At 38.2% G+C, this 17,094-nt stretch overlaps 1 protein-coding gene across 3 annotated transcripts in view; it reads left to right on the forward strand.

Annotated features, from left to right (window-relative positions):
- Herpud2 (HERPUD family member 2) overlaps positions 1 to 12,071 on the forward strand; it is a 44,706-nt gene extending 32,635 nt beyond the window's left edge. For all 3 annotated transcript variants that reach the window (XM_020186128.2, XM_020186127.2, XM_020186129.2), the window contains 4 exons: positions 6,748 to 6,870; positions 9,622 to 9,945; positions 10,609 to 10,723; positions 11,199 to 12,071. In XM_020186128.2, coding sequence (XP_020041717.1) covers positions 6,748 to 6,870; positions 9,622 to 9,945; positions 10,609 to 10,723; positions 11,199 to 11,360 — 724 coding nt within the window. In that variant the 3' untranslated portion in view covers positions 11,361 to 12,071. The remainder of the gene's footprint in view (positions 1 to 6,747; positions 6,871 to 9,621; positions 9,946 to 10,608; positions 10,724 to 11,198) is intronic.
- Positions 12,072 to 17,094: the final 5,023 nt, after the last annotated feature.

The raw sequence follows: 17,094 nt of genomic DNA on the forward strand, positions 1-17,094 counted from the left end.
TCTGGTAGGGATACTAACCTATATTTAACATTTAGAATTTCCTTCCAGTATCTTTTTGTTTCCAAATGATTTTCTTTTATATGGTTGTGAATTATTTCTTCTCCTTTCCCCTCCTTGTCTTCCTCTGTCTTACTCCTCCCTCCTTCTTCCTTTTCTTCTTCTTTTTTAAGATGGAGTCACTCTGTGTTGCCCAGGCTGGTCTTGAGCTCCTGGGATCAAGGTGATCTTTGTGTCTCAGCCTCCCTAGTAGTTGGGACTATAGGCTCTTTAATATGGTTATAATTTTGACTGTGTTATTAATATTACATGTTTTCATTTAATGTTAAAATCAATGAAATTAAACTCTCAAGTTACTAAGTTAAGAAGTTGCTTATAATCAGTACTTTATTGTCAATGTTTTCTTGCTGTTCATATGAAGTTGTCCAATACATATTGTGCTTAAATGTTAGAGATAATAATGAATAAAGCTTTACCCTAGCTCATGTTGTTGGGAGCACAGAATCTGGTAAGAGAGACAGGAAAAATAAATAGGCAATTCCTTTCCTTCCTTGTTTTCTTCCTCCCACCTCACTTTTTAGCAGTTTCCTAGAAGGTAATAATACATGTGCTTGGTACCATTTAAAAATTGATACACAAGAGTTTCATTCCTGTCTCCTAGTCTGCCAGCATCCCTCCTCTGAGGCAGCCATTATTACCTGCTTCCCCTGTATTTTTCCAGAGATAAGTCATGGTTACACAAGTGTGTGTGGTATGTATTTTAAACCAATACCATACCTTCATAATGCTAGACTACATCTTGATTTTTCACTAAATATATTAGTGATTGTCCCATGTGAATACCAAAGAACTGCCTCATCCTTTATCAGCTGCAGTGTTCCATTTTAAAGATTAGTATGATTTCATGAGCCTGTCCCTATGATGTAGTCAGTATTTTTATTCACTCCTTTTTTTAATGTTTAAAGGCCTTATTATACTTTTCAAACATTCACAAAGGACAATATTATAATGACACCAGTGTACCTGAACAACTGACTTCAGCTGCTACTAATGGACTGCCATTTTTCATCCAGTTCCCTACTATTTTATTTCCTGACCTGGAGTTTAAAGCAAAACCTAGACATATGATTTTATCTGTAAACACTTTACTGTGTATCTACAACAGATATGTTAGATATGGACTTAAAAAATCTTAATCATAATGCCATTAGAAAATGCAACAAAATTAAAATTTCTTTTGTTTTGGTGGTACTGGTACTGCTTGCAAGGTGGGGGCTCTACTGCTTGATCTCCTTGCCAGCCCTGTTTTTGCTCAGATTATTTTTAAGATAGGGCTTCACTCTATCCCTGGGCCAACCTGGACTGCCATCCTCCTATTTGTGCTTCTTTGTGTAGCTGGGATGACAGGCATGTGCCTCTGCATCCAGCCACTGAGTTGGGGTCTTGTGAATTGTTCCCCTTCCTTCCCCTCCCCTCCCCCTGCTGGCCTCAAATCATAGTCCTCTGGATCTCTACCTCCCAAGTAGCTAGCATTACAGGATTGAGCCACTGTACCCAGCCTCAAATTATTTTTTGCGGGGAGGCAGTGTTGGGGTTTAAACTTAGGGCCTTGTCTCCCCCTCCCCATCTTTTTTTTCTTTAGTTATTTTTCATGTAGAATTTTTGCCTTGGGTTGGCTCTGACCATAATCCTCCTACCTTTATCTACTGTGTAGCTGGGATTATAGTCATGTACCACTGCGCCTGACTTTTTTGTCTAGATGGTGTCTCACTTTTTGCTTGGGTTGGCCTTGAACTGTGATCTTCCTGATCTTTCCCACCTAAGTAGCTGGGACTACAGATGGGTATCACCATGCTTAGCCCTTTTTTAGTTTTTTTTTTTTCCTTTTTTAGTTGTTTTGATTGAATCAGTATTCAAAGAGATTGACATGTTGCATTTGGTTGATTTTTCTTAAGGCTCTTCCAGTTTCCTTCTCTTCCGTCTTTTTTAACTTTATGCCTTTGCTGTTTTCTGTTATTTCCCCTAGTAGCTCAGCTTTGACTATGTCCTCATGGTGTCTTCTAGCATTTTCCTCTGCCCCCATATTGCCTGCAAACTTGTAATTAGATCTAGGGTCTGATTAAATTCAGTTAAGATTCAGCTTATTTTCTTTTTTTTCTCCAGATATGGATCACAGCAGGAGGCACATAAAGTTTGGTGTCTCGTCTCTGTTTGTGTTAAGATTGATCAGTGAATTCTGGTGTTAACAGTTTGATCGGAAAGTTGATTATCAGCCTTTTAGTAGCCATTGATAATCACTGACTAGACCCATTTCCATTAGTTGCTATAAAATGGTAATTTCCTAATTCTATCATTTTTCCTCCTTAGCTGTGATTTTTTTTTAGCTGAAACTACTCTTTTATTGAAGTGAACATCATAGTAAATAGAATTTGCCACTTCAAGGTGAATAATTCAGCCTTTAGTTCATTCTCAGTGTTGTACAGTCACTACCTCTTTCAAGTTCCAAACAAGAAGCTGTGCTTTTTATGTGAATTTTCTCAGCACTTTGTTACCCTAAAATACATTGCACTCAAGAAAAGCTTGATAGCCAGTGTGGTGGTGCACGCCTGTAATTCCAGCTATATGACATGTGCGGGCAGGAGGATCTTGAGTTTGAGCCAGCTCGGCAAAGGTAGTGAGACCCTGTCTGAAAACAAATGGGCTGGGGATGGTTCAAGTGGTAGAGTGCTTGTCTAGCAAGCTCAAGGCTCTGGGTTTAATATCCAGTACCTCACAAAAAAAGCTTAATAAAAACTGGGTTCTGACCTCCAGAGCTGATGAGCTGTCATGCACAAGCGAGTGCATGTTTTAGGAGTGTCACTGCGGACCTGTGGCTGCAATGACACTGACAGATTATCCTGTTTCTGGGCTGCGATTATCCTGTTTCTGGGCTGCTCAGATTATCCTGTTTCTGGGCTGCGAGCCTATTCAGTTTGTCAACAGTATCCTTTTGACAAGATTTTAGTAAATTTTGAGAATGTCTTTGTATGTAACAAAGTATCTCAGGCTCATTTTGACTCTGCCCTTGGGGAACTCTGATTGTCCAGGTGCTAGGAAGTCCTCATTGCTACTCAGTTGTCAGGGATAGGAAATACAGGAAAAATCATGGGTTTATAGTGATACTTCAAATTCAGGTTAAAGGGTTTATATGACTCTTCTTTGATTTGTGTATTTTGATATTTGTGTAAATTTTAAGTTAAAAATCATGCTTTCTAATGAAATAGCAAGTAGTTTTCAAGTGGTTTTAGAATATCAGTATTATTTCCACTTTTATAAGATAATTGAATGTGGTTTAAAACTTTTATGGTTCTTTTCATCTTTGGGATTTATTCTACTAGGGATGTATAGTTGCAATATTGTGTTTTAAAGTCAGTAGAATAATTCTGTGTGTGGCTATGCTATCAAATTTTATAGAAAGTTCCTTTCAGTTTCTTTGAATTGTTTTTTATGGCTTGCTTTTTTTCTTTTTGATTTAGCTTTTTTCTTAATTGTATAAAACATTGTTATGGTTCTACTGTCAAAACAGGATACATTCAGAGATGCCTACTTTCATTTTACTTTTCTTGTTCTCCCTTTCCTTGAATATTTTATTATCAAATAAAATGTCTTCATTATTTTCAGTTTATCTTTACATTGTTTTTTGGTGGAAAATTCAAGAAAGTTTATGTATAAATACACATATACATATACACATATTTATATGCATACACATGTGAATAAATATATCCATCTCCTTATACATATTCTTCTGCCCCTTGCTTTTTAACAAAATACCACTTAAATATTGAGGAGGTCCAGTTGCTCCAAAGGAGTGTATAGAGATCTTCATTCCTATTTTTATAGCTGCACTTAATTCATTGAGTTTATAAGCTGTAACATCCAGTCTCCGATTGACAAATACTTGCGTTGTGTCCAGTCTTTGCTATTGTAAATAGTGCTGTTATGGATACCTTTATGCATGAATCTGTTTTGTCATATTTTACTGTCTTATAATTAAGATAGCTTCCTAGACATAGGAATAGGTTCAAAGTAGGTAGATTACAGGGCAGATGTCTTCAGAGATAAGTTAAAAACAGTTTCAACCTGGTGGCAAGTGCTGCAGTAAGGTTCTATCATGTTTTTAAATTAATGACCTATTGTCTCTGTCTCCTTTTTCTCTCGATGATTAAGGGAAAGGAGGCTGAGAGTGGGAGTAGGTTTTGAGAGTGGTTTTTAAGAAGGAACAGAGTATGTATAAAGATTCGAAGGGCAGAGATGTGAAGTTGTTTCCGTCTTTCATATATCAGAAAACTTAATTTTCAGAAGCAGAATTACTTGGGCAGTTGGGTATAAGAGAACATTTTTTACAGAGCCTTAATTTTGTACAATTATTTCTTTAAAGGCTATTCCATTGTCACTAGCAATGGAATAGTTGGATTTCACTATACTCTTTGCTGACACCAGATTGTTCTGTTTAAACTTTTGTAACTTGGCAAACAATGAAATCTAGTCATACTTCAGTTTGCATTTGATGCCTTAATGATTGTTTCTGCTTCTGGGAGTTCTTTGTATAAATCAGATGTTAACTACTATTTTGACATTAAATATTTTGATTGCTTTTTTGGTGCTTTCTTTTATTGCTTAGAAGTTAGGAAAGTCTTTTTCCGTCCAAAGGTTTGGTAAATAATTCTAGTTTCTTTTAGATTATCAATGGCTTAACTCCTCCTTGGAATATATGGAATAAGTGAAGCTCCACTCTACCAGTTTGGTAATCACTTTTCATAGCACCAAGTTGTTTAATGATGCATCCTCCAAAATAAATTATGTAATATGTTCCATTGATCTGTCTATTCTTATATGTATTTTTAACAACTCTATAATTTGGTATCAAACAAATCCTTTTTTCTTGTTTTCTGGAGAGTGCTAAATGCAGAGCATCTTGTCTGAGAGACAACTGAAATGATAGTATGCCAGCGTGTGCCTACAATGAACTTTAGCAATTATATAGTCCAGTAGTTTTTCGTTTCATGAAGAGAAAGGGAGGATGCTTATCAGAACCATGTTGGGGAGGGAGTTCATGTATTTTGGCAACATATGCTCAATAGTCATATTATATTTTGGGTTGCAGTAGTTTGAAGTGGGAAGCCATAGAATTTTTTAAAAGTATTTGTGACCTTTCCTTCCTTTGACCTTTAAAAACAGTGACAAAGACAACCTTTCCTTTTTGCAGTTGAAGTAATAGATTTGTTTGAGATTGTATTTCTTACTAATGGTAGAGGTCGGTAGAGTTCTCCTTTCATATAGATCCCCCTATTTTAGTACTAATAAAATTTAAAGTACAGTTCTAGATGATCCTCATCTTTTTAATACTTGTTTTAGCTAGTTTTCAGATTTGTTCAAAGATGTATCAGCTCTCTAGTATAAATGCTGAAATCTTTATACAAATGTTTTACAGTATTTCTCTGGCCTGACTTTCTCTCCAGGTTTGATTAATAATTGACATCTTTTTAAGGAAAGAGCTGAGTTAAGGTTTTCTCCTCTCTTCCTACTCAGGGCTTAGCAATATTGGGAGCAACTCTAATGCGGCTTTTCTGCTTTGCCTTCTTAATCTAGTATGTGGGAAAGTTTAGGAAGTAGGGGGACGGCTATATTCAGGAGGCAGAAGGACTCTTGAGTATGGGAGCCACCGTGATTATGTGGCTTAATCTTCAAGGACAAAGAACGATCAGGTAACATATGGGAGTAGTAAAAATATGCAGTGTTGCCTTACGTAGCACCAGCTCTCCTCAAGTACAGTCTTTTGTTAAGCTTTTGCCCCACCTCCCCCAACTCTTCTAAATTAAGTCTCTATACTCAGCTGTTACCAATTGTATATGTAAATAGTCTTTTGAATATAAAATTATACCTAATGAATGTGTTAATTATTCTTGTCTCACTCTGGATAGACCAAACTAATATCAACCCAAGATAAGATTCAAGTGCTGTGAAGAAAAGGAGAATAGTTAGCAAATTCACAAATTCTGCATTTACTTATGTGTCTATCCCTGTAGTTGTCTTGATGTACATAAATTTCTACAAATTTCATATTAAACATTTTAAAGTCATTTTCTGAGTTAGGGTCTGGGGGTCAATAAAAATAAAACTAGCTCACATTTGCTCAGTGCAGAATAACAGCCTTCTGAGGAAGAGTCTGTTATTGGCTCCATTTTAGAAATGGGGTGACTGAGGAATAAGGAAGTTAGGGGTGAGTTAGTAGAATTTTAACTTACTTTAAAATGTGCAAGCAAACATGTTCTACTATACTTAGCTCTTAAAAGAATATTTCACAAAGTTTTGTAATGTTCATTTTTATTTTACAACTATTTAGCTGTTGTATTTTAATATTTTATTATTAATATAAAATATCATTTGGCTAGTTCCCCCATTCCTCAAAATATTTTGTCATGCAGTTTATTTTAGTGCTTTGGTTCTTAAAGAGATGAAAGTATTTTGGCCTTATATGCTTAGGCTTGCTGCACAGTTTGTGGATGACTTGCTTTGTCTCTAGACTTGGGTCCAGGGCTAACTTTGTAAGTTCTTTAGTCTTGAAAAACAATAAGTATTTTTGTTTCCAGTAAGATTTAAAAACATCTTGCCAATGGTTGATTTGTAGTTCAGAAATAAAAATTTAGAGAAACACTTTTTCACTTCTGAAGCATGAAAAGATTTCATTTCTTTATTTTCTTATTGCAGAAATGTGGACAACCAGTTTCCTGGGCAAGCTGCTGTACCTGGATTCCCAGTGTATCCTGCTTTCAGTCCACTGCAGATGCTGTGGTGGCAGCAGGTGTACGCCCATCAGTACTATATGCAATAGTGAGTAATCCAAGCTCAGTTTCAGTTCACTCACTGTGCTGTGTGCTTTAGTTTCTGTTTTAGCCAAAGGAAGTTGATCTTAGATTTCATTTGCTGATGTATTTAACTGGTTATTTAGTATTATCATGAGAAGGAATTCACAAACATCTCAGCAGATACTTTAAATTATTTAGCTAAAGAAAAAAGCATTTACTTCCATTTCGTATTAACTAAACCTGCTCTTGGCTCCTTCCTCTCTCCCCTAATTACATTTAGCAGCATTGAGATGCTTTCTTTAATATAATATTCTATAAGTTCAAGAGAGGACTTATGAGAGTTTCACTGGAAGCCTTCAAATCTACATGAAGAGACAAAGTCAAATGAAAAAGGGAGTAGAGGTCATGCACTGGTGGCTTACGCTTGTAATCCTAGCTGCTCAGGAGGCAGAGATCAGGAGGAACATGGTTCAAAGCCAGCCTGGGCAATAGTTCATGAGACCCTATCTCAAAAATCCTATTACAAAAAAGGGTTGGTGGAGTGGCTCAAATTGTAGGCTCTGAGTTCAAACCTCAGTACTGCCAAAAAAAAAAAAAAAGAAAAGAAAAAGAAAAGAGGGAGTAGAAAGAGCCACATCAAGGAGGCCAGAAAATGTGTAGGGCTCAGGAGTGATAAATGGCCACCTGACTGGCCAGCGTGGGACAGTGAGTAATTTCTCAACCTTATTCTCTGCTCTTCCTCTGTCCTCATGTAACAATGACTAGCCCCAGTTTTCCTTCTTCTAAATAGCAACATTCCTCACTTCGTTTGAAAGATGTTTATGTGCCTTGTGGCCCTTATAGTGCAGGGAGGAGAGGACTCAGACCTATCTTTTCAGTCTTCTGTGGCTGTAGTTGTTGGCTCTTCATGAGTGACTCCCAGTTCTTCATCTCTCATGCTTCATCCTGTATCTCCACTTATTGTGGGAAGATTTGCATGGTGAAATTACTCTTCCCTCCAAATTCAGTACATCTAAAATTTGGCTTCTTCGTGCTCTTTAAGTGCCTTTTCTTCCTGACTTCTTTGTTTGTGACACCTCCTCTATTAATTGCTGTGCACACCTGAATCAACTTGGATTCTGGCTTCTGTTATCCCTGAACTCAGTAACTCAGAAAAATGAGATAATAGAACTTCAGTTTTTCTCCTGTGACCTCCTTCCAGAAATTTCCCCAGATCTTTTCTCATTTTAAATCTAGTTTACTTCAATACTCTTTTCTCATTTAGGGCTCCTATTATCACAAATTTCTGCCAGGTTAACTTTATAAACACATAATTGAATTAGTTATTCCTCTCCCAAGATGTCTGTTGACTTTCTTGCCTCCAGTGTGAAGGCTATATCCTTGTCCTTCCTTAAGCCCTTCTCCCTAAAATAACCCGCTTTATGATCCTCACATGCTAGTGTTTTCTTTCATGAGCACTTGGCTTCAGGTAGGCCATTTACTTTACCTGTTGCTATGGTAATAGTTATCATTTGGGTGACTACTTTGTGCTCAGATTTCTGCTGGATGCCTTTGTCTTGTTTGTAGACCTCATGAAAACCATGTAAGGCAATGAGGCTTATTGTATCTTGTTATTAAGTCATTTTATGTACATCATTTAACTTCTGAGCCTCATGTTCTCACCTTTAAAGTAAAAACTCACTCATGTATCAGAATAGCCATGAGATGGGAAGTGTATTGGAAACTAAAAATCCCTATACAGACACAAAGTATTAGCATACGGGCTTAAATAGGCATTTGTAACTTGGGAAACATTTACTTAATTTTCTTTTCCTATTTTTTTTGGTGGGGCTGGGGGCATTTGAACTCAGAGCTTCATACTTGCAAAGCAGGTGCTCTACTGCCTGAGCTACACCTCTGGTCCATTTGCTTTGGTTATTTTGGGATAGGGGTCTCTTTTATTATTTGCCCTGGCTGGCCTTGAACCACAATCATCCTGATTTATCCTCTCAGGTGGCTAGGATTACAAACTTGAGCCACTGATGCCCTACTGTTTTGCTGTCTTGATTATCAACACTTATAAAATCATGTAAATCTTATTCTTCAACTTTCCCCCTTCCTGGGTAATTTAAAAGCGAATATCAGCTCTATTATCCTTTCATTAGGAACCTCTTACAGAAAATTGATTTTGATTTGTAAGTAATCATAACTATGTGTTAGGACCATAGTTCTTCCTAAGTTGACAAGGATCAGTGGTTCTCAGGTAGAGTTCTCAAAAATAAGTTTTGGGGTTAAGGAGTAGTTGTCCGGGAGGTCTTTAATATTTTAAAATAGTAGCCCAAGTCATTTATCACAAATGTACACACAGGGTAACAAATACATCTTCAGATAATTTTTCAAAGTATGTGTCTGAGGGAAAGTTGGTGGGCTTGGAGGTATTCATCCCACATAGAATAGCAAGAGGGGCCATTAGTGAAATGATTTGGATCCATCTGTTGTTAGAGTATAAGTAATTTACTTAAAGAGAGAAAAGAGTGATGAACATGACTGTTCTTAATTTCTTTCTGCTCTCCCCTGCCATCCTAGACTATCAGGCTGAGAGCATTCTTTCCTGAGCTATACACACTCTCAGTCTTGACTCTACTTTTCACTGGTTAGTGCTTGCCTAAGAAATGTGGAGCAGGAATTGTCATATTCCATATTAGGTTTATGAAAATTATAGAACTCCCTAGGAAGTTGTTTTAAAAAAACAGTATCATGATTCTTTTTCTCTTTTTAATGTTGTTGAATATTTCAGTCAAGCTGCAGTTTCAGCTCAGGCCACATCAAGTGCCAACCCAGCCCCGCCTACTGCATCACAGCCTTTAAATTTGGCACATGTTCCTGGAGAAGAACCCCCACCAGCTCCAAACCTAGCGGCCCAAGAGAATCGACCAGTCAATGAGAATGTTCAGATGAATGCACAGGGAGGCCCAGTGCTAAATGAAGATGACTTCAATCGTGACTGGCTAGACTGGATGTACACATTCTCACGAGCTGCAATTCTCCTTAGCATTGTATATTTCTATTCTTCTTTTAGTCGGTTTATCATGGTAATGGGAGCCATGCTGCTGGTTTATTTGTGAGTGATGTTCATTAACTGTTTGTGGTTTCTTTTAATTGCATTCTAAAATTGTTCAGCATAGAATCTGGCATAGGGTAGTTATTGCTATGAATGTTTAGTGAAGGATTGTGAATGCTGGGTTTCATGAATCTGGCATGTTTCTGAGACCAAAAGCAGAGGGGGGTTATATTGAGTAAGAATATTTATCAGAATTGTTTAAAAGCAGAGTTTTGTTTACTGTATTTTATAGAAATTATTAATTCAGCAACAAATGGACTTTAATTATTTAGAACTTGAATTGTCTGATGAACTCTGGTATAAAGATGTCCTCTTAAATTACACTTATGAATCGGAAGTTCAATAGATACAGGTCATAAGTAGACTGGTTTTCCCTTGCCCCTTTTTCTCTCCAAAAGGGCAAGCAAATATCTAGTTGTATTTCATTTTGAAAAGTGCCCAAAAGATTTTGCAATTCCTGATATGTCTTAGTATGCTAAACAACCAGTTAAGAGCATAATTGACTTTGAATTGGGTTGTGTTTTGCTGTTACTGCTTTGATAAGAGTAGTTTTCATCTATAGTAGTTTCACTCATTTTCTCTTGTAGGAGACTAATGTTTTATAGTATTACAAAGGAAAAACAATTATGACTTATTTTCTTTTCTCTTTATTTTACTGAACAGACACCAAGCTGGATGGTTTCCTTTTAGGCAAGAAGGAGGTCAGCAACAGGCTCCCAACAATGTCGAAGTTAACAATGATGGGCAAAATGCAAATAATCTAGAACTTGAAGAAATGGTATGTTGTTGAGGTTTTTGTAGCCCCTAAATATTGGTATGCCCTTAGCACTGTATGGGACCAACATGATAAAAGAATCTCAGATGTTACCTTAGTATTTGTGGTAGGGCACGTGAAGAAAGGCTAACATGAATTATGGTGGTTTCATCTGGGAGAAGTTAGAATATAATAATGAATTAGTCATATATTGGAATTAAGTGGGAAGAATTAGCATTCTTCCTAAAAATAGTCTAAAAAGAAAATTATGCACCTGGTGAGAATTTATTGAATTACTTTGGCAGTTGTCCCCTTTAAACTTAGGCACCAAAGGATTTGTTAATTTTGGACTTCATAAAAATTTTGAATGGCTATGCCTCTACAGTCTCTTCCATATTCCTTCTTTCTACACAGAAGAACCTAACTCTGTCCTTTTCTATTGTGAGTTGATGTTAGTGGTTTAGATCACTCAGGTGAATGTTTCTTGTTTGATTGAAAGGAGCGCCTTATGGATGATGGGCTTGAAGACGAGAGTGGAGAAGATGCAGGTGAAGATGCCAGTGCAATTCAAAGGCCTGGATTAATGGCTTCCGCTTGGTCTTTTATCACCACCTTCTTTACTTCACTAATACCAGAGGGGCCTCCCCAGGTTGCCAATTAGACCTGAAAAAACTGTGCCAGCTGTAAAAGAGGGTCTGACTTTAGGAAAGTGATTTAAATAACAGTGCAATTTCAAAAAAATTTATAACTTTCTTTTGATCATCATGTACAGAGGTGTTCTTTTCTTTGAGCTTCTCATGCATATGAATATTTTAAGCACAAATGGACTACTAAGTGTATGATTTTTTTTTTTTAAAGATCCTAACAGAACATAGCATAACAATCTTGGTCTTCCAGGTTTTATTCATTTCAATTATGTGTAGTATATCAAGACAGAACTATTTGTGCGTCTTCTTTAAAGAGCTGCTTCACCTATAAATATCTATAGCTAGTAGACCAGCCCTCCAATGTGTAATTTGAATAAATATATCTATTTTCTGTGAATTATCTTGAAAGTTTTAAACAGAATGACCTCATAGTTTTTAATAAAGAATATTATTTACCTAAAATGTGCTAGTAGCATTTTGCCCAGCCATAAAGCAATAAACTTCTCACTGATCTTAATTTTGACATTTGAATAAATGATGGAAACTTTCTATTTTAAGGGCATGTACCCATTAGTTGGAATTAGTACCTAAAAGAAAAAAAAGGCAGCTCTTCAGTGGAATTAACAGTGATACAAAATGTTTGATACAGGCCGTACTTTTATAAAATATGCTGGAAATTGCTCCCTGTAATTTTTTAAATAAAAAAAGTCAATTCTGAATTATGATCAACAGTCTTATGAGATAATTTGTTCAAATTCTTCAATAATGTAGAAACGTCCATGCAGAAATCTATATACATTTCGGTACTTGTTTAGAAGTCTTCTACCTCAGGTGGATAGCTCTTCGTCCTTAGGTAGTCTGAAGCTGACAGAGTGTGCCGTGGATGAGATCTGAAGGCATGGCTAGGGTGGGGGAAGGAGTGGGAAGAGATATCATATGATTAATGCTCCTTCATAGGTGAGGCAGCATTGTGGGGACGCCGCTCAAGGAAATGAGCAGGTTCCTGCATCCTAGCTGCAGGCTTGGCCCTGAGGAAGATGCTAGTCTTAGGTTCCCCAGTGACAGGGTATGGCTGAGGGTTCTAAGAACACTAGGAGGTATTGTTACTTTTAATTATTTTCCCTGTGTTGTTAATTTCCTCACGTTAACCTTGCTTTCAGTAAGTCTTTGTCAAAAACTATAGTCCAGTGTCAGCTGTGTTTTGGATCATTTGGCAGGAGCTGTGTTCAGACTGGGACCAGATGGTGCGAAGGTGGCTGTGGTTGCTTGAAGATGATTTCCAGATGGCAAAATAGAGCAGCACAGAAGTCCAGACACTGGTCTTAAGGCCAAATGGTGACTGGCGACAACCAGGATATCTGTTTCTGGAATATAAATGCTTCTTAGTACTTCTAACTTTCCTTACACCTCACAGTAGGATGATGCTTTCTGCAGTGCAAGATTATGTTAGATGGATAATCTCACATATGTTGGAGGGCTGGAGAGTTGGAGACATTTGCTCCACAGTTTGGTGGCATCGTATAATACTGCAACCCCTTAGTACTCTAACTAGTTTCTCTCACTCTTTCTACCATCACTCCTGAAATTAGGATTTTTAGATTGGTGGAAGAAAAGACCTTGTTTGGAGCCTCATTTGTACAGTGCCAGTGGAAGTTTGGGCCTCACAGTTAAAAGACTAAAGTGTGCTGACTTACCCGTCAACTTTTACTCTGTTTCAAGTCAGACTTTAAGGCCTGTTGCATCTGGAATGGTGGTGCCAGCTCTGAACTGGGTCAGATTCTGGCAGGTGTTCTCAACTACTAAGTTGTTTGGGAGGCAGATGTGGCCAGCTGGTTCATCTCTGCAGGTGGCAATACCAGCATCGCAGGCTTGAACTGCAGCCTGGGAAAGTGGTGGCAACCTGCTGCACAGTGGGTACAAAGCATATTTATTGTATCTTATATCTCATACATTAATGATACTATAGATGTTTCAATATTCAGATGTTTGAAAACATTTAAATGGAAGATTTTAAACAAAAGAAATCCATACTACTGCTTCTCTGCTATGGCACGAATAGAAGTCTTTTCTTTAAAAATACTATGGAGTCTTTAACAAAAAGGGTTTTCTTATAAAAAGAGTAGGGAGTAATTACTCAGGGTCGTTTCAGAGCCTTGGGCTTTGCTGGCTAGGATACTCAGGACTTGGAAGCTTTGCCCAAGCACAGTGAGGCCTCAGAGAAGCCCTGAAGACCTGTCTCCCCTTCTAGAGCAAACCCCAGTGGTTGCAGCTATCCCCACTTTACTCTTGAGAGGTACACCCTGGAGGCCCCAGTCTTGGGGATCAGTGTTGTGAGTCATCCTGTCAAAGTTTATTTCCTGATCCTGCTTCCAAAATCTGGCTCTTTCCCCGAACTGGTCTGCTTTCCGAAATGGGCACACTGCTCATAAGGTGTGTGCACCAGCTTAAGCCATCTCACATGACTGTCCCAGACCACAGAGGGAGCAAGTGGGAAAACTGTGACCCATGTATGTCTTTGTCAGTCACCACCCCTTACAGAGAGGTTGCTGTCAGCCATCCTGTCCAATTACATGGCTGTAAAAATGATTTAACTGGAATGCTTTAAGACTATTATTGATGCTCAAGCATTTTTGTCATATTTTTGCCCTATGCTAAGTGTATACCTGCATTTAAAAAAGTCCTTAACACAAGGTAGGTGCCACTGTCTCTCTTCCAGAGGACACCAAGGCTTAATGAATAGCTTGCTTATAGTCTCACAGCTAGTATGTGGCAGAACTGAGATTAGAACCTGTCTTTTTTTTTTTAGTGGTACTGGGGCTTGAACTCAGCTTCACACTTGCAATGCAGGTAATCTGTAGAACCCATGTCTATTCTCCTTTTGACCTTGAACTCTTTAACATTAATTACACAAATAAGACATGGGGAGTTGGCTTTGAGCAAAGGGTGATAAGGTTGTTTTGCACCACCGCTGCTGCTAAATTAGAAAAGCTGGAATACACTTCAGTAGAATGCATCTGGGGCTTTTGAGAAAGCAAGGACCATTATTCCAGAGATATGAGCCCTGCAGGTGGTAGTTTCCCCCTCAAGGCACTTGCTAATTCAAGGGCAGTAGGTGAGAAGCAGAGCAGAAATTTTGGAAGACTCATAGAGAACAAAAATAGAGTTTAGGATCCAAGTCTGAGCATCTTTGAATTGTCTTAAAATAGTGAAGGTGCTAATTTAGTTTTTTTTTATTGTTTTATTATTCATATCTGCATACAAGGCTTGGGTCATTTCTCCCCCCTGCCCCCACCCCCTCCCATACCCCTCACTCTGCCCCCTCCCTCTCCCCCCCCCAATACCCAGCAGAAACTATTTTGCCCTTATTTCTAATTTTGTTGTAGAGAGAGTATAAGCAATAATAGGAAGGAACAAGGGTTTTTGCTGGTTGAGATAAGGATAGATAGCTATACAGGGAGTTGACTCACATTAATTTCCTGTGCGTGGGTGTTACCTTCTAGGTAAATTCTTTTTGATCTAACCTTTTCTCTAGTTCCTGGTCCCCTTTTCCTATTGGCCTCAGTTCCTTTTAAGGTATCTGCTTTAGCTTCTCTGTATTAAGGGCAACAAATGCTAGCTAATTTTTTAGGTGTCTTTTTGACAGTACTGGGTTTGAACTAAGGGCCTCATGCTTGCTAGGCAGGTGCTCTACCACTTAAGCCACACCCCTAGCCCATTTTTTGATTTAGTTATTTTTCAGATAGTGTCTGGTGCTTTTTGCCCAGGGTTGATCTCAGACTATGATTCTCCCACCCTCCTATCTACTGCTCCTGTGTACCTAGGATTATAGGTGTTCACCACCATACCACCTTGTTTGTTGAGAATAGAGTCTTGATAATGTTTTGCCTGGGCTGGTCTTAAACTGTGATCTTCCTGATCTCCATCTCCCAATTACCTGGGATTACAGGCATGTACCACCACTCTCAGCCTATAACTGCTAATTTATATTAGAAATTAATAAAGTAGGATGCATGATTCCATTTCTGTGGTGTTTTCTAAAAGAATAAAAGAATGCAAAACAAGAAAATAGCAAGGGAATACAAAGTAAGGCATGAAAGGAGAAAAAGGAACATAGAACAAATGAAAAACAAAATTGTAAGAGGTTGATTTAAACCCCAAAGCATCAATATTTACATCAAGCATCCATAAGCACTCCAATTGAAAGACAATATTGTCTGCTTGGATAAAGAACAAATGTGGAATGCTCTGATCTTTAAAAATGGCACAGCTTAAATATAAGGAAACAGAAAATTTTATAAGGATGAGAAAAGACCTATCATGCAAGTATGAACCCAAAAAAGCAGTGTGTTCAGTAAAGATAGACTTCCAATAACAAGAATAAGAGGGTTATTTTATAATAAAGGGTTCATTGTGGCAGGAATATGCATCCTCCTGAGGTAGTGGAACTGATTTTGCTGCTCGGAAAGGTGCCCACTGTACTGTCTTACCTTCGAATGGTCAGAGGAGCCCTGCTCAAAGTATTTGGAGAGAGGGAAGAGAGTTTGGTGGCATTCAAAATAAGGCAGTCAGCGCCAGAGTCCCTGCTCCAATCAAGGACTGGCCTCCAGCTTTGAGAAATTGTCAGGCTTTTGGATAAACATTATACCTATCTAAGTGTCCCTTCAATTTTGATGGCTTCAGGTTGTAATGAGATATTTCAGTATACAAGAGGGTAGAGCAGAGGATGAGAGGGAACATGTGGTTTTTGGAGCCTCCTATGAGCCCAGCACTCACTAGTGTGTTTAGCCACATTTTAAATAAGACAAAAACAGTGTCAGGAGTGTCTAGTGACTGAGGTACAGGGAGAGTGAGGAGGGATTATCTGACTCCAGTAATTCTCTCAGTAAGCCACATTGGCTTGTCACACCAGGAAATTAGAGTGAGTTTATTAAATCTTGGTATGTTGCGTCTTCAAGGTCCATGAACTTCTGCAGGTCTGACTGGACCGGCAGGGATAGATGTCTGCACTTCCTTACTTTCGCACTAGGGGGTGGTGTAACTCCATATTTCTGCTGCAGGCCCAGGACAAAGGTTACTTCAGGGTTTGGGGATGCTGGGATTTTGTTGTTTTGTTCTGGAGGCAAGGTCTCACTGTTTGGCACATGCTAGCCTCAAACTCCTGATCTTCCTTCCTGTGCCTCCCAAGTGCTGGGATTACAGGTAGGTACCACCATGCCTAGCAACTTTTTTAACTTTAAAAAATGAACTTTTAATTTTAGAACAGCTTTAGAACAGTAACAGAAATTTCAAAAATCAATACTGAGAGTTACTGCATACCCTGAGCCCCATTTCTCCTGTTATCAGCTTACATTACTATGGGGGACATTTGTTGCAACCAGTGAATCAGCAGTGATACATTATTTTAAACTATATTGAATACTTTATTCAGTTTTCCTTAGTTTTTGCCTAATGTCCCTTTTCTGTTCCAGGATTGCCTCCCAAGCTGTATTAAATTTGATTCCCATGTCTGCTTAGTCTACTCTTAGCTGCAGTAGTTTCTCACACCTTTTTGTTTTTGGTGACTTTGACCATTTTGGGGAGCACTGGTCAGGTATTTTACTGGATGTCCCTGTATTTGGAATCTGGCAGGTGTTTTTACCAGGATGAAAACATATTTCTAAGAGAAAGACCACAGAGGTGAAGTGTCATCTTCATCATATCGTGTCAAGGGTATATACTCTCAACATGATGTCACCGTTGATCACTAGC

This window comes from Castor canadensis, chromosome 2, assembly GCF_047511655.1.
Source record: "Castor canadensis chromosome 2, mCasCan1.hap1v2, whole genome shotgun sequence".
Taxonomy (NCBI): domain Eukaryota; kingdom Metazoa; phylum Chordata; class Mammalia; order Rodentia; family Castoridae; genus Castor; species Castor canadensis.